General features: G+C 43.4%; 1 protein-coding gene across 4 annotated transcripts in view; it reads right to left on the reverse strand.

The window, feature by feature from the left end:
• The window catches only part of THSD4 (thrombospondin type 1 domain containing 4), a 536,848-nt gene that overhangs the window by 19,160 nt on the left and 499,643 nt on the right, over positions 1-18,045 (reverse strand). For all 4 annotated transcript variants that reach the window (XM_016126817.2, XM_016126819.2, XM_036238506.1 and 1 more), the window contains 5 exons: positions 16,182-16,278; positions 12,660-12,935; positions 8,056-8,185; positions 6,872-7,076; positions 6,106-6,279 (listed from right to left, as the gene is read on the reverse strand). In XM_016126817.2, coding sequence (XP_015982303.2) covers positions 6,106-6,279; positions 6,872-7,076; positions 8,056-8,185; positions 12,660-12,935; positions 16,182-16,278 — 882 coding nt within the window. The remainder of the gene's footprint in view (positions 1-6,105; positions 6,280-6,871; positions 7,077-8,055; positions 8,186-12,659; positions 12,936-16,181; positions 16,279-18,045) is intronic.

Here is an 18,045-nt window from a genome sequence, read left to right on the forward strand (position 1 = left end):
TTCAATAGATGATTGGGTAAAGAAAACGTGGGACATATATATGATGGAAGATTACTCAGCCATAAGAAAAGATGAAATACTGCCATTTGCGACAATGTGGATAGATCTTGAGATAATTATGCTAAGCGAAAGAAGTCAGGTAAAAAGTCGAGAACCATATGATTTCACTCATATGTGGGATTTAAAACTGAAAGCAACAAATAAACATGACAAACAGACTCATGGACACAGACAGTGGATTAGTCATTATCAGAGGGAAGTGGGGAGGGGTCAGCTAGTTAAGGGTAAAGGGGGTCAAATATGTGGTGACAAAAGGTAATTTAACTTTAGGTGGTGAACACACAATGCAACATACATATGGCGTATTATTGAATCGTACCCTTGAAACCTGTTTGATTTTATTGACCAATGTGATCCCAATAATTTTAATTACAAAAGAAATCTATGTTATCTTTGTGTTTCAAACCCTAAGAATATTTCTTTCTAGGTAATTTCATTTGACTCATTAACTTAATTTTCTGCTTTCCAAACCAAGTAATATACATGCATCTGGGGGAAGCTTCCCCGTATCCCCATGTGCTTAATTTAAAAGAGAAATGTTAAGAATCAAGCCATAACCCAGTGAAAGAACATGATAAGAATGAGCCCTGCGGCGATTATACTAACTGCAGTGAATAGCACAACAAATTTTAACTGACAGGTGCTCACCACATAGGCCCTGGCCCAGGAAGCCTGTCAGCGGAAACAGGGGAATGAGGGGTTCCGACCAGACAGGAGAGACTAACCTTCAGAGTGAGGCAGGGAAACACACGCACTCACTGTCCCTGCAGGATGTGCATTAAAAGGAGGATCTGACTGCTAATTGAACTCTGGGCAGATGAAACACAGTGACGCGTGGAATTCCCAAGCAACCGTCTGGTGAGGACTCCCTGCATACTCCAGCAACGGTTAAATGGTAAACTTGGCCCAATTGGTCCCTGAGGGACTATGAAGCTCTAATGACTATTCCTGAACTTCAGTTTTATGGATCATCTTCCATAATTAAAAAAACTCAATATCTTTACTCTTGGAAAAAATATCCTTAGAAATTAGGTGTTACGAAATTGAAGCTGGTAAACTTTCTAAAAGATTTTTTTTTTTCCTGTTGTGATATAAAATTGCATGCATGTTTAAACCTGTCATTGATTTGCAGGACTAAAAAGTAAATGATGCCTAGTCTGATAAGGCCCACCCTCAATTAAAAGTAGCCGAAGGATGTTTTTAAGGTGAGTCATCAAGTCAGAAAAACTATTGATATAGCCCTAGAAGTTTAAGAGAAGATTCATATTGAATTTACAACCTCAATTCATTTGGGTAGAGATCAATTAATTGTAAAGGGCAACAGGACACTCTTGGTATTTCTGGCACCAATTCCAATGTTGGGGGCGGGTACAGTGGTTCACCACTGACAAGCAAGTCTCAAGGCACAGCTGGGAGTCCTATAATTCAACTCAATTCTGACACTATTTACCTGTAGATAGCATTCGACTCCAAAGGTTAAGGGGTCAGTCCTACAAGACTGTCTCCCCGACTCCCAACTTTAGCAGCCAATCACAAGACCAGGTTACTTTTTGTACTTCAGACTAACTGGCTTAAATCAGAGGTTCCCAAGACCCTCAACTTGTGTTCGATTAATTTGCTAGAGCAGATCGCAGAACTCAGAGAAATATTGTACTGGTTTATTATAAAAGGATATATAACTCGGTAACAGCCAGATGGAAGAGATGCACACAGGAAGGTATGGGGAAAAGGATACAGAGCTTCCATGCCCTGTCCAGGTTTACTCTTCTCTCTTGCTGTCCGCATGTTCATCAACCCAGAGGCTCTCTGAACCCCATCATTTTTGGGTTTTGATGGAGGCTTCATTACATAGGTATGATTGATTAAATCATTGGTCATTGGCGATTGAGGTAACTTCCAGCCCCTCTCCCCTCCCTGGAGGTCTGAGGGTAGGATGGAAAATTCCAACCCTCTAATCACACTATTGGCGCCTTTGGCAACCAGCCCCTATTCTTCTGTGCTTTCCAAAAGTCACCTTGTTAACATAACAAAGGACACTTTTATCACTTTCGATATTTAGGAAATTCCAAGGGTTTTGGGAGCCATGAGCCAGGAACTGTATTTCTTATAAATCACAGTATCACAGATACGCTCTGGATCCTTAAGTGTTTGTAAACTTTAATCTCATTTTCTCTCATCTCTCCCACTTGAACTCCTCTAACGGAAGCTGTGCCTCTTCATGCCTAGCTTGTAAGAGGTGCTCAATACATTTTTATGCTAAAAATTGCGTTGTTCAGACTAAAGCTTAACAGCGTTGATTTTTATATGAAGCCACTATTAACATGTGGAAGACTGCTGTCAGCTGGTCATTCCTGTGGGCTGAATGTTTCTTAAGGCTGACTGATGGCTGGAAGGCCCAGTGTTGACATGAAGCCAAAGAAGTGTGAAGCAGCCCATAAGAAGCCCTCCCCAGTGTGCCAGCCTCATCTAGCTCATGGTATCTAATGTTATCCCTTAATGTTCACTCAGCAATGTTACTACTGACGGGGAAACAGGGTCAGTGAGTCAGTGGCTTCCTTAAGGACTAATGAGAAGTCTTCAAATTGCAAAAGAATTGCCAAAGGCGATTCACCTTCCTGAAATCCAACAGGAACGCCTCCCCCCTCCCCGCCCACAACACACACTCATCTGCTCTATAGTAATCACGAACATTCAGGCATACTGATCTATTCTGGTGGTGGATAGAGCAAAATTACTTACTTACATCATGGCATTGACCTTACATGCCTTAAAATCCCTTTTCCAAAAAAGAACAAAAAAAGTCCTTTGAACAGAAGAAAAAGTGCTCATCCTTTGCTCTCTTTGGAATTTTGAAACAAGGGTTAGATCCAGCAAGTACCAATGTTAAAATACAAGGCAAATTTACACTAAAGGGAAATTTACAAGTCTTTATTGAAGAGGAAATAGCTCATGTGGAATTCCTTGTAAATCTGTATGTAGAGTTTTACTGTTCTAAATAAACAAGGGAGACACAAAGAGGAATAAATCATTGCAGTCTCCACTCCCATACCCACAAAGTTTTTTTTTTTCCCATTTCTTCATAGGACATTCTTTTCCAGTAGAGATGGAATTACAAAATGGTAAAGAATCAGTGCCATAAAAGCACTCTCTGTTGCTGTGTGGGCGACTCTAAGTTGAAATAATCTTTCTGGATAGAGTTCTGCCAAAATATATCAAGAATTCTAAAAAAATTCACAACATTTGGTCAAATAATTCTGCTTCTTAAAGACTATTTTAGGGAAACAAAAATAAAGATGCATATAAAAATTTATGCATAAGGATATTTACTGCATTATTTTTTAAAATAGCAAAAAATTAAAAAAAAATATCCTCAAACATTTAGAAATAGGGCATCAGTTCAATGAAAATAGTCATACAATAGCTTATTCTAATTAAAAATCATGCTTTAAAGGTTTTTAATACCATTGAAATGTTCATAAAACATAAGCGAAAAAAATCAGGTTACCAGATTATGCACATCTTATAATTTATACTCAAACTATGTGAGTACAAAAAAGCTATGTATGCAAAGTATGTATGAGTAGAAAAAGGTTTGGCAGTGTAGCTTTAAAATCTTAAATTGTTATCTTCTAGTGGAGAGATTATAAGTATATTTTTCTGATTCTTCCCATATTTTTTATAATAGTATATCAGTATATGTTACTTTATAAGCAGAAAAATGAACATTATTTTCAAAAGCATCTTTCCAATATAAAAAGAAAAGCCCAGAATTATTGTTTTTATTTATCTGCTTACACATTAAATTCAGCAAGTTTTCTGTGAATACAAATGAGTTCTGGGACAGCTAGAAATCCAGAAACACTAAAGAATTAGTTGGAGGAACTAGGAATGTTTAGCCTGGAGAAGTGGAAGGGGTTCCCCAATATGTGTGTGTCTGTAGTGTGAGGAGAGTGCACCCTGCTTTTCTACGGGACATGGCAGGAGTTGGCAAGAAATAAATACTGGTTCAGTGTAAAAGGAAACCTCCTGACACCGCGGGCTGTTCAAGAAATAGACGTCACTGTTTCAACACACAGATTTTCTGACACAGGAACCTGACCTACGTCAGGGGTGCTGCCAGGGAGGCTGCCAGGAGTGACTTCTGAAACACCTCCCAGCACCGCTGCCAGGACGCCAGGACCTGATGCCCCTGCTGGGAGGCTGGGAAAAGCCAGGACACGCAGACAGAACTGGTTGAGCTCTGCTGAACTTGGCTTTCAGGGCAGAAGTCGGACTCGACTGGACACTTTTAGATGGGCACCCACTTTCCCTTTGTTTCCTTTTGGTTAGCATCTTCCTGATGGCTAACTGGGAGGCGTCAGAGCCCCTCCTGGGACGGAAGGCAGGGTCAGCTGCTCATCCTAAGAGTTCGCTATTTGTGCCAAAGGCTCTCTCTCTGGGGACTGCCTTGGACTAAGGGGCAGGGGCTGTGTGCGGGAGGTGTCAGGAAAACACAAGAGGATGAATCATTTGGTGACACTCTCCAGGATGATCTCTGAATGTGGAAGGAAGCCTGCATTTGCAGCCTTGTTCTTCCTTTCTTTCCAGAAACATTCCCACTGACGTGGATTCTTATCATGACGAAAGGGAGGAAACAAAGGCTCACTGTACAACTTGGAGGGAGTGGAAACCCACATGAACACTCAAGGGCGATGTTCAGAATACTCAACAACTGGTCCACGGTGGGCACTGACCAGTCAGAATGGATGCCGGCCAATTGGAAGCAAGCAACAGGGTGGATGGGCCCAAATCTGTTGATGTGTAAAGTTTACTCCCCCAAGCGCAAAATACCTCACTGTTGTTCACAAGACAACGGGGTGTGGGGTAGGGGGGAGTCGCCAGCTCAGCAATGTCTCCTAAGATTCCATAAACATGGCTGATTTCCTCTATTCGTAGACCCGTGGCCTCGACACCACTGGAAACCCATGACAAATGCAGGATCTGGGTCTGCTCCATACCTGCTGACTCAGATTCTATGCTGAAACCAGGTTCTCAAATAATTTGTAGGCACATTACAGTTTGGAAGAACCGTGGACTTTCTGATACAGAAACGGTGCAGGCATGTCCTAAGAAGGAGGCCCTCAGGACAGAGGCAGCCAGTCATGTCCACAGCCCAGTTAAACTTCCACAGCCATCTGGAGAAACCATCAATCCGGAAAGGGAAAGTGTTGGTCGGATGCCAGCCAGCTGCGCGGGGCGGAGCGCCCTCGCGAGCCCCGCCCACTGCTGGCCAATCAGTGGCTGCCGCAGGAAAAGGACCGCACAGTTCATTATCTCCTTCCTCCGCCCCAGGGTGTGCACTTTAATTTTTGCTTAGTTTTTTTACCCCGTTTATTTTTATTGTGGTAATATGTACATAATGTGAAATTTACCATTTTGCCCATTTTTAAGTGTACAACTCAGTGGCATTAAATACATCCACACTGTTGTGCGGCCATCACTACCATCCACCTCCAGAATCTTCTTATATAAATCCTACTTTTGTCTTTGATAGATGAACTCAGTCTCATTGGTTTCCCCCCTGCATGGGTAACTGGTGGGCTAAGTGACTGTACGTGCCTTTGAGTTAACCCTTGACACCTAACACCAGCCATGGAGGGAGGCCAAGCTGTTGGGGAGAAGAGTGTGTGCAGTGTTTTGAGTTAGTAAAGAGTAGGGATGGAAGCCTTTTGTATGTCAGGCACTCACAAAACTTATGGAAGTGTGAGGTAATTATTCACTTTACCTAGTATTTCATTATTTAATATTACGTGGCATGCTAAGGAGAGTTAAACTAAGTTTGTCACACCCAACTCCTCAACCTTAGGGCCCCTCAGTCTTCATACGAGGATAGAAAGCCTGCGAGAGTTCACTTCTGGGCCTTCTCCCAGTCAGAAATGACGTTTGCGATTCTCAGCTAGGGATTCATACTTGTGTGGTTTGGGGGCACCTTGTGACACATGCCCCTGCCCGTCAGCCCAGCAGACCTTGGTCCCCAGCTCTAGAAAACCCACGCTGCGTGCTCACCCTTTCACTCCACTCGGTGAGGAACCAGCTCTTCGCACAGGGTCCCATGTCACAGTTCTCGATGTCATTTGGCCGGAGCTTCATGTTGCATTCCTCGTCATCCACCACATCCCCAATGTTGCTCACACACTTCACGTCTCGGGTCCTCTGTCCCACTCCACAGGGCACCGAGCACTAAAACACAGCGAGCTTATGTCAGCGGCAGGGGTAGCGTTAGGTCTGGGTGACTCTCCAGTTACGGTGCCCTCGTCCTTGTCACCTGCCACCCGAACAGAGGGCTGCAGCGAGACTCCCCTGTGTTGCTGGATCTCCTGCGATGCAGTGCTGCTTGAGGAGGAGCCCAGCCTCGAAAACATCACAAGCTTTTTCTCTAAGATTTTCTTAGCTATCTTGACTGCTCTGTTTCTCTGAGCCTCAGTTCTGTCATCTACGAAACGGAAGAGCCAGATTGGAAGGAGTTGGCTCTACCGGCACTTGCCACCCGCCACTCCCCTGTGACACGTGAGAGAAATGAGACCTGTATGCACACGGCTCCCATGGGCTCCCCCTTAGAGTCGGGTGTGGTGTTACACACCAGCTTTAACTCTTTTAACTCTACTGAGCTATCGGTACATGCAACAGTTTACAAAAGCAGCCATCCGGATCCCCACAGGACAGGTTCCAAGAACTCGGGGTCTTTCCGAGTCAGACCTTGGTTGGGGGCGAGGGGAGGGTGGTGTGGGTCTTGGAGAGGGAGCTCCAGAGCAGGCCGCCCCGCCACGCGTACCGAGGTCCAGTCTGTCCGGATCTGCCACTCGCTGCAGATCTTGAGCTGGCAGGTGCTGGTGGTCTCGGGCTTCTCCAGGTGCTGGCAGCGGTAGGGCTGCACGGTCAGGCTGCGGTTGGCATACACCTGGCGGCACAGAACCTGGCGATGCTGCATGCCCAGGCCACAGGTTTTGCTGCACTCTGACCACTCCCCGATGTCCCAGCTGGCTCAGGAAGGAAAGAGTGACAGGGACAGATCGCTTCAGTCAACAGAAAGAGGGCAGGAACCTGAGCGGACTCACACAGAACCACCGTCAGAATGCTTGAGAGCGGTCTTTCTCCCAGGGCACTGCTCAACAGCCAGCCTAAGGGCTACCTGGCTTTAAAGAAATTAGCTCTGTTCGATATACTATTTGCCGATGATTAGGGCCCAGAGTCTATAAAATTTAAGAATACTGAGAAGGTACAAATGATTTTTATTTAGTAAAAATAAAAGAACTCCAAAGCTTAGTTTCATTACTTTGTAGAACACTAACCCACTTTTGGAACTTACTTAGAAATCTTAGTCTGGCATTCTTTCATTTTTCGTGAACTATTTACATTTCATTTTCACATACCCTCCTCTGGCATCCTGCTTTGTCATTTAGTTAAATAAGACATCAGCACATGCTCATCATGCATGTGCATGAGAATTTTGTTTTTATCACCTTGAGAATTAAGTTTTGACCCATCTTAATGCCCCTTTCCTCTGATCTTCAGAAAGCGTCCTGTTTATCACTCAATAACCAGTCCAAGGCCTCTCCTGAGATCCTCTCCCTGGCTTCCAGGCAGGTGGAATGTGACTTTATTATTCTCTCTCTGTACACAGCTCACCTACAAGTACACCGACTACATTGGATTCTAAGTATTTGCTTCCTTCATTGTTTTCCTTACCAGGCTAAACTCTAATGCCTCCAATTTCCCAAAGGGTGGGTCCCCTGGGGGTGTGCTGACCTGCTAAAGACTACAAGCTCCTGTATTAATCCTGAAAGATAGGTGCTTTTGCTAAACAGGCTGCATTTGATGCGTAGATCAAGTCTCATGTTTCTAAATCAGATGCAGTCTGATTTAAAAATGAGATTCTATCTGCTACTAGGGTCCTACGCAAGAGCAACCGGAAGTGACCCGATAGCAGGCGACGGACAGGAAGAGAGGCTGGCTTACAAGGCTGGGCAGGGGAAGATGTTGCACGGCTCCTCCTCGGGGCTTGGCTTCATGCTGGAGTCACAGTAGCCGTCAGGAACCTCTTCGTGGGTGCTTCTGTGCACACAGCGAAAAATGGGATACTGCGATCCTGTAAGGACAAGGAGAACGTCTGAAGGACAGTGCCTTGAATGTCGGTCTGTGGCGGAGGCACACAGAGATCCAGGTGCTGATGATGAGAAGCTATAGAAACAGAGCAATTCACACACACACACACACACACACACACTCACACACCTCCCATGCCAGGACTTTGCTCAGCACTGTGGGCATAAAAAAGAGTGGAATAGTTCTCGCCCTCAAAGAGCTTATAATCTATTCGTGGACGTTGTTTGAAAGTGCTCAAAGGCAGATAAGAACAAATTTCCCAAGTTTAAGATAACACTAGGCAGGTGAGTGATTATAAAATAAGCACAAACAATAACTTCTTCCATGTTTTCTGGAGACATCAAAGAGAAAGGGCCCTGGAGGGTTCAAGCTGCAACCTGGAGAAAGGATTGAGTTTGGGTCGGTGTGTGCACCTGTGTCTTGGGCTGTTCAGGTCACTGAACAGGAACAAAAGTGCCCAACAAACTGACCTGCAAGTGCTAGATATGTTTAAGAGACAGGTTGGAGCAGAGAAATCAGAAGATTTGAGAAAGGCTGCAAGAGCAGCTGGCTTCCCCTTTGTAAAGCGTGCTACGTGCTCCCTTAATAAAGTATCGATCCAATGATATTTTATTTGAGTATATATGTCTGCTTCCCATGAGACAGTGAGCTTCTCAGGGACAGGACTAGTTCTTGTTCATCCTTGTATCCCCAGTACCTAGCAGAGTAGTAGCTTCTCAATAAAAGTTTGTTGAATGAATATTTATCAGAGGTCTATGTTTATTTTTATTACTTTGCTAAAAAATCATGCTAATTGCCTCAAGTTTTTTTTTTTTTTAAGTACACAGCTTATCCATCATTGGATAAAAATGGATACATCTGTTTTTTTTTTGATAAAAATAATTTGTTCAGTGGAATTTCTAGTTCTCAGAACAAAAACCAAACAATCCAAGAAATAGCAAATTCACAATTCTGTCTTCCTCTCTCTGCTACCCCCTGGTGGCAGCACTGAAGCATAATGGATGTTTACAAAGTGAGCAATGTAAGCAGATGGACCCTGCGACTCAACTGCTGGAAGAGTAAGATGCGTCTTCACAAAGAACTGCCTACCCCACCCCAGTCTAGGTCACTGGCTCTGTCTTAGCTCTGTTGCTAATAGGTCTGGCATTTATAGTTTCTAAACTTCCAACTTGCTACAATTTTAATTGCAACTAGAGGGATAACTTTTAATACGTGTTTCCATATTTCATCAGCTATGAATAGTGTTTCAATGCTTCTTTAAACTAATCTTGTGCGACTCAGTAAGCCAGAGGGTAGTTCTTATAAGAAACTGGACAGTCTGTAAGACAGTTTTGAATTTGAAACAAACATTTGCTTAAAGTACCCTGGCAGTAAAAATTTACAATGTAGCTATAACTTGAGACCATTATTTAAAATGCCGGTCCAATTAAGCATAATTATTAGCCAAGTAAAAAGCAGTACTGACTGTAAAATTAATAAGAAGCAAAAACTTTTGTGGAATTAGGTTTTGGCCAGCATCATCTCTGCTTCTATTTAAGAAGAGCTCTTTGATTAAATTCAACAAGCATTAAGAACATTGTGCTGAGTTATAAAGATGAATAAGAGTCGGTTCACGGCTTGCAGGGTCCCCTTTTGGGAACCAGCTACTAAGGGATTAAGTAAAAACCTTATTATTTTTTTTAGCCTATCCCTTTCCCTTCAGACCACATGGGTTTGACATTTTTACTGACAAGTCTGTGGGTTGGAAAGCAAAAGTAACTACCCAACCACTTGGCACTCGGGTGAGGGAGAAATTTAATATCTCTAGCTAAAAGGACACAGGTTACCATAGGAATGTTCTGTGTCTCGCAAAAGATGGGTCCTGCTGGGAGCCGTTTGCATGCCTTCCCCTACCCTCTTACTGCCTTTACAGTACACTTGTCTATGGTCTAGCTCCACTGTTTAGCCAATAAAATAAATTTGGAGGCTCTCTCTTTTTCTCTGATGGTAAGAAAATACCAGATCTATAATTCTTGGCTTTAGTGACCATGATTTCTTCCTTTGGGAAAGTTTTGATTTCTTCAGAAAGGGAGACACCTGGCCATCTCTTCACTGTTGAAGCATGACATTCAGTCTTCTTCGAATTGCCATCAAACAAGAATAAGTTGGTGAGGTCAGGAGCAAGGCTTGGCTTTAGGCAGCAGGAAAAATCTGGGGTCAGTTTGTTTGGATTATATGTCAGGTGTATTGATCAAAACAGAAGTATGTTACATTGGGGCAGGCAATCATACCACAGGTAGAGGTCAGTAAGGCATTATGGAAAGATGGAGAAACTAAGGAGCAAGAAAAAAAAAAAAACACGACTCTAGTTGGAACTCCAGGAACCAACCAAACCAAGCCAAGAGTTTGACCAGGTATACAGAAGAGGTCTTGGCAATGACCGGATGGAGTCCTGTATGCCCGAGACTAGTCCTTGCTATGACGATGACATCGTGATGTTGAAAGCATTTATAGAAAGGGAAATTTCAATGGGACAGACATAGCAATGTGCGGTCTGGTTAGTTTTACCAGAAAGGACTGGAGAAGAGTCTGGGAGAGTGTCAGTGTGGGGACAAATGACAAGGGGGAATGGACTTGGGTTGTGCAGAAAAGACTTGGACAGTACCGGCAGGCTCAGAATTTCTTGCCATGGGACACTTGTCACTACTGACGGCAGTGAGACAAATTCAACATCTGGTGCATCCACTCTACCTCACCTGCCCTGCCCGTCTGACTGAGGCCTCTGTCGCCCGGGAGCAAACCGTAGAGGGAACAAAGGTGGGGCATCTTTGGGCTTCAATTCTTTGTCATATGGAAGAAAAAGGGGACTAGGAGTAGGAGAGAAGGACGGGTAGAGGAAAAATACATCTCTATTTTTTTTCTATTTTCAAGACCCCTCTTCAATATCTCTTTGCCTGAGAACCAGTGATGTTTTTCAGGAGAAAGAAGTAGGTAGACGTGTCATCTTAGGCACATGAGTGGCATATGCCAAGTGTGGATGTATGATGTGTGTGTATCCACAATGCAAAGGAGAAAGACTATCTTAGAACATTAATCAAAATAATATGGAAACCTAGAGAAAAAGATTCTTCAGCTTTTAACGCATAAATCCACATTCTTTGTGTGGCTGACAACACGGGTAAAAGCAAATAGACTTGTATATCTAGGAAGTAATGAAGATGTAAAAACTACCTTTATATCTTTTCTAATAGCTGATCTCTCTTCTCTCTCTCTTCTCTCTCTCTCTCTCTCTCTCTCTCTCATCTATCTATCTATATCTATCTATCTCATTCAAAATGTAGTGACAATATATCTATTCATTCAGGAAACACTTGAGGAGTGCCTACTGTGTGCTTGGTAAGAGACCAGGTGCAGCGGTTGAAAGGATACACTCAAGGAGATAGACGGTCCAAGCAGAGCTGGGACAGAACTGTGTCCCAAATCGCTGTGAGGCCCCAGGGAAGACATTCCTACCTCTGCCTTGCAGCATCAGGAAGGGTTTCACAGAGCAGGAGGTATCTGAGCTAATTGTAATGTGTTAAGCAGGGTGTGCCGGCCAGATACCAGAGAACGGCGGGGAGGTAGATTTTTATTTCAGAGTGGACCATAAAGACTGGGGCGGCGAGGGGGCAAGATTACTAGCATTTTTGGAGTCCCTCCATGATGCCTGGCACATGACAGCTAGAGACCCATCGAATGACTTTCTGGGTGAGTAGGTGGCATCTGTCCAATGGACACAAGACTGTGAGCCTGAAGGGTGAGCTGACAAACAGCACCTGCTTTTGTCCTCATCCCATTGTGTCCACAATGCAATGCCTTATGGTCTCTGGACAGAGCTCCATCCCACCCTACTGGAAGGGCTGGGCCACATTATCTTTAAAGACATGGAATGTAAGAGAATCTTCTACATATGTCGCCTTTGACATAAAGCTGCATGACAACAATTTTTATCCTTTTTATAACTTTTCCTTGTTTTCACCTAGTTCAGAGTGTATCTGGTTCCTTTAATGGTCATCAGACCAACCACCTAAAAGGTACAATATTTCAGTAATAATACATTTCGATTTTGGAGTCTTCTGTCAATTATGTTTCATATCGTTTACCTTTATAGTGTCTGGGAATGGTCTTCACTAAAATGATTTTGGCTTTAATATGTAATTATCTCCAGCTTTCTGCCTCTCATTGCTGATTCTAATCTCTTAGCTTTTCACTCTAATAAATTGTACCCATGCGCATAGCAGCTTTTCCATCTTGTAAGTCCTTCTAGTAAATCAAAGAGCTTGAAGGTGGTCTCGGGGAACCTCAACACAACATCACACTAATGAGCCATGTCATGGCCAGGCTCATGGAGGTGAGGGTTTGCCATGTCCCTTGGGCCCAACTGCACATTACTCACTCAGGGATCCGCAGAGCCCCTCCAGGTGCACCCACGAGCTCACCTTTCCCGCAGGTCGTGGAGCACTCTGTTGTCCCGAGCTGCTTCCAGTTGTGATCTCGGCTTCGTCGTGGGGGCTGAGGTGCTGGTGGCACCAAGTTGTCTGGCCGATGGGAAGAAAACCTATCCGGATGCCTGACTGAGAAGGTCTGTGTTGATTCTGAGGTGAATATTTCAGGTGTCCCACGGTGCAAGTCTTCCTTCTCCTCATTCCTCTCCTTCTCTTCTCCCTCTTCCTGGCTCCTTCCTTCTGTTACCAGCTGGCCGTTGAAGGGCTCCCCTAGGAGAGGCCAGTGTGTGCACATGCACGCGCGCGTGCACACACACACACACACACACACAGTAAGGTTGATTTGGACATTGAGTCTTAAAGAGGAAACTGCTTCAACATGAGAAATCAAGCAGCATGGGATGATTTCTAATTCATAGCACATGTATTTAAAATAAGCAGACACCAATTTCCCTAATATTCAGACATGATTAAAAACAAATAAGAAAAAGATTAACATCCCAATAGGAAAAGAAGGCAGGGTCCAGGGAGAGGCAATTCACACAAAAGGAAATACAGACAGCCAAGAGTCACACAAAAATGCTCAACTTCACTCATAATTAAAGAACTACATGTGAAAACAAGAACAAGAACAGCATCTCTATTTACCTAACGATAAAGATTAGAAGCTTTGAAAACCCTTATCTCCCTAAACGTCTAGTTGAAGGCGCTGAAAAATAGTCTCATACACCGTGGGGGAGGCTGCAAATAGATGTGAATTTTGGAGAGCAATTCGGCAATATCTATCCACATTTTAAATGTTCATAACTTTGACCTAGGCATTGCTGTTTCTAGGATGTTTGTTGTATAAACATTCCCATTCTTTTACACAAAACCGTATGTACAAGTATGGTTGCTAAAGCATTATTTGAAATAGCCAAGCAGTAGAATGGACTTAAATGTTCACCAGTGGAACTGGTTAAAATAAATTATGCTACAATCACGAATGGAATATTATGTTATTTTTTTTTAAAAGAATGAAGCGAATATATGTTCTGGTGTGGAGATTTGACTCTGATATAGTATTTGCTGAAAGAAAAAAGCATAGCAGAATTCGGTTTGTATACACATACATGCACACAGAGGTGGCAGGACGCTTTGTGAGAGTTTACTTTGTGGTTCCTTCTTTATCTCCGATGCTCCTTCTCCTCCCTCAGTCTCAAAGAGGAGTCAGATGCTTAGATTTTCTTGCCTCAGAATTTTGTCAGACAGAAAGCAAAAGCTGCTTCAAGTCAACAGCTCTTTCTCCCCATACTGAAAGCCTAGTTCTTAGTAAGGATGACAGGTCCCAGATGGGAAGAAGAGAAAAGTGAAGGTGTTTTTTGTTTGTTTGTTTGTTTGTTTGTTTTGAGAGAGAGAGCGCGAGCGCGTGAGCTCAAGTGGCATAGGTTTCCATGGCAAGGAAAGGCAGGAATGAGAGGTCTTCGTTTTCCGGACCACCACGGACCCTTACCTGTGCCAGGCAGGGATTTTTACTTATACTTGCAGTGTGTGTGTGTGTGTGTGTGTGTGTGTGCGCGCGCGCGCGTGCGCACACACATATAGACTGAGATTAAATTTCTACCAGTTTCAAAGAAGTTCCATGTTGAGGTTCGATTTACATTGACTTATAGCAAACAATTACTTGTGATGCTCCTTGTACACTTAGATTATAGACAAAGATTCAAATTGGCTACAAACACCTTAGTATATATATAGGAAAGGGCTGGGCAGAATCCCATTAAATGTTAAGAAAGATTCCCTCTGCGAAGGGAGAGAAAAGATGGGGAAGATTTTTTTTTTAAGAGCAGTTTTAGGTTCACAGAAAAATCAAGTGGAAAGTACAGAGAGTTCCGTGTCTCCACTGCTCCCACACACGCACAGCCTCCACCAAACGGTACATTGTTACGATTAATGAACCTACGCTGACACATTAGCATCACCCAAAGCCCACGGTTTACCTTAGGCTCACTCTTGGTGGTGTACATTCTACAGATTTGGACACTGTATAATGACATGTGTCAATCATAATAGTGCCATAGAGAAGAGCGTTGCTGCCCTAAAAACCCTCTGTGTGCCACCTCTGTATCCCTCCCTCTCCCCTACTCCTGGACACCACTATCTTTACTGTCGCCATAGTTTCGTCTTTTCCAGAGTGTCATGTAGTTGGCATCATACAGTATGTAGCTTTTTCCTATTGGCTTCTTTCAGTTAGTAATAGACATGTAAGTTCTCTCCATGTCTTTTCATGACTTTTTATCTCATTTCATTTTAGTGTTGAATAATATTCCATCACCTGGATGTACCACAGTTTACTTATCCAAATTCACCTACCAAAAGTTATCTTGGTTGCTTCCAAGTTTTGGCAGTTATGAAGCAGGTACATTTTACTTGACATACTTTTATTTTGATTGAATAATGTTTAAGCACATATTAAATACAAATTAAGGAGGCAAATTCTAGAGTTACTGTAGAATCCAGTTAAAGCTTAGGGCTTTCTCTACCCCTTCACCAGTACTTTCTTATTTAGTAGCTACTTACAATAATTTGTGATTTAAAATATTACATGCAAATTAAACCAATAAAGATCAGGCCTATTGATACAGATGGGACTGTCTAAGATGTTATTGGCCAAAAACATTTAAAAATCTTTCGAATACTTTGTATGCACTGGGCACTAGGATTGACAGCTAATTTATTTAATCTCCTCCTTTGCTTCGGCTTTTCCCAAAACAAGACAAAAATAAAAAAATAAAAAAGTTTGGATGCAGTTTTTTTCCCTCTCTTTTTTGCAGATTGGCAATGTGTTCAGAGAAGTTATGGACTTGTCTGAGGCTGCACAGCAAGAAAGGGGCAGATCTGGATTCAGGCTCTGGCTTCCTGACTCCGTTGACACAGAGGATGAAGCCTGGAGCAGAATGCCCTTTGTCACCAACTTTTTACAACTGACTCCTTCTGGGCCCGCTCTGTCCCAATCCCGGAACCCCATGCTACCTGAGACCCATCGGACTTGTTTCAACCATCATCATCCTAATATGATTTCAAATAGTCTGTCTAATCATCCTTATAAATCAGCATCAGACGGCAGTAACCTCAGTAGTCTGGCATATGAACTTGGTTCTCAGATTGTGTGTTGCTCCTTGAAATGGCTTAAAAATTCTGTCAAGCTGGGTATGCAGCCTTGAAGTTTGGACAACATATATACACCCCTGTGTTGTTTTAAGCCACTAACCTGAAACCACTAAGCAATAGGAAACTAATATAAGGCATTTCAAAAGGATGAACTGGAAAGAAAGACCCAGGATGTTTGTTCACTCCTATCAATGAAGGCTCCGACTAATGGTGAAGCATCGTCTAATATCTGGGTCACCAACTCTGAAATATGTGTCCCTGGGTTTTCTCTGTGTCGATTAAGAGACAGAGGGTAGCTGCACAAGAAGAGAGAGGGCTTTAAAAGGAAACGACCCAAGTGCGTGGCAGCAAAACCAGGGACTTTACCTGGTCTCCTGTGAGGTGGCACCTGAGGGCTGATGGCGTTGGTCCCCATGATAACATACTCGTAGTGGACTCCTGGGTTAGGCTGCTGGTGTATCATCTGATAATACAAAAGTCCATGTCACTGGCACACACGCAATCCTTTCCTCCTGACGCTATCTATAAATGAGTGGGTCGATTTACATCTAATGATATTAGTGAACCTGTGACAGATTCAATGAAAACTGTTTCCAGATGGATTTTTGTTATTTGCTTTTGAAGAATGAAGAACTTGGAAGAAAGCTAGGCTGAAAGTCAAGATTTTTTGACTTCCAAATAGGAAGATGGGCAATGGCAGTGGAACCTTTCTGTTGGCTTCCAACCGTCCTATAGCATGGCTTAGATTGTGCTCTTAAAATGCGCAAAAGATACATGTTTACGCTGCAGAGAACCCATTTGGACACAAGGTGGCGAGATAGTCATGCAAAGAAGGGCTAGACCCGTGGCAGAGCCCGCTCGGGTCCTTTAGTTTTCCTTCAGAGTTTTCTACCTGGCCAGTGAGGCTAGCTCAGGAAGAGCCTGCCCCAACCCTCTTCCTTGTTGACTCTTGGGTGCCACCCCTTCTCATCCACGGAAACCTCCAGAACCACAAAAAATGGGGTAAGGAAAACAAGTATAGGGGAAGTAACTATCTCTGGGTCCTATTCTCAGGACCCGATGACAAAAGAATGACAGCAAGCAAGAAGCTGCATAGACTGTGGAAGTCAGCAATGACACCTGCCTGGGACGAAAACACAAAATAAATGAGCCCAGCAGAATAAATCCCTCCCTATTGGCTCTAGAGCACAAAGTCTTCTCAGCTCATGGCTTTCCTGGTGGGCAATAGGATAGGGGGCTAAATGCATCAGCAGAACAGGAATTTACAGAGTAGATATGAGCCAGGCAAGGAGACACTGTCACATTTTGCTATTTCTGGCTCTACTGCTTCATAAAGGGGCTCTCCTGTTGACCAACTGTGGAGCCTTGAAGAAATCCCTTAATCTCAGTTTTTTGACTTCGTCATCTGGGAAGAAGAACATTAGAATCACAGCTGATCTCTTAGGTCCTTTTAGCTGTAAGTGTCTCCGAGTCATTCCAGCATGGGTGGGTCCTGTTCGGGTTCTGAACACGCCTACCATGTCTCTTACCCCCTCCTTATGTGTGAAATGGGGCCTCCGTTCTATAAATCACCTGACAGAAGGCAGGCATAAGAACCACTGGGCTCCTTATGCTCAGAAACCATGGTGGTGTGCACAGAATCCCCAAGGGACACAGTGGTGTGACCTTGGGTTCCTGCTGTCTACCCCTCATGCCTTCACTTCTCCTTTCACACAATTGGACCATCAGTCTGAGGCTGGAAACCCTCTCTCCCTCTTCCGTGCCTCTTCGGCATGAGCATTCTGCTAGTGCAAACCTTGTCCCATTTATGAAATTATTGTTGGCCGCCACATCCTAGACCACCCACAGTGGGCCTCTAACAATCTGGGTTTTTAATCCTTGATGCCATTTGAAACTTACCCAGAGTCCAACAACTGACTGGACAGTGTAAAAAAAATATTCAAAATGAACTATAACAAGGCTTCCTTTATAGTTTCTAGTCCGTGAGCCACTAGGCCCAAGAGGCATGAACGTGTAACTGTATAGTTAGAGCAGTAATATATATAAAACTCCAACATAGCACAGTCGTGTACGTTAGTGTGGCTTCAGAGGTAGTAAGAGAATGCGTATCTGTGGGTGAGTTCATTCTTTTTATCATAAAAACCTGATTTCAAGCTTTTATTTCTTGTCACCTTTTATTAACTGATCTTTTTAAGAAGACTGGATTCTAGTGGTTTCTTTTAAAAACAAA

The sequence above is a fragment of the Rousettus aegyptiacus genome, unplaced genomic scaffold, assembly GCF_014176215.1.
Source record: "Rousettus aegyptiacus isolate mRouAeg1 unplaced genomic scaffold, mRouAeg1.p scaffold_m13_p_3, whole genome shotgun sequence".
Taxonomy (NCBI): domain Eukaryota; kingdom Metazoa; phylum Chordata; class Mammalia; order Chiroptera; family Pteropodidae; genus Rousettus; species Rousettus aegyptiacus.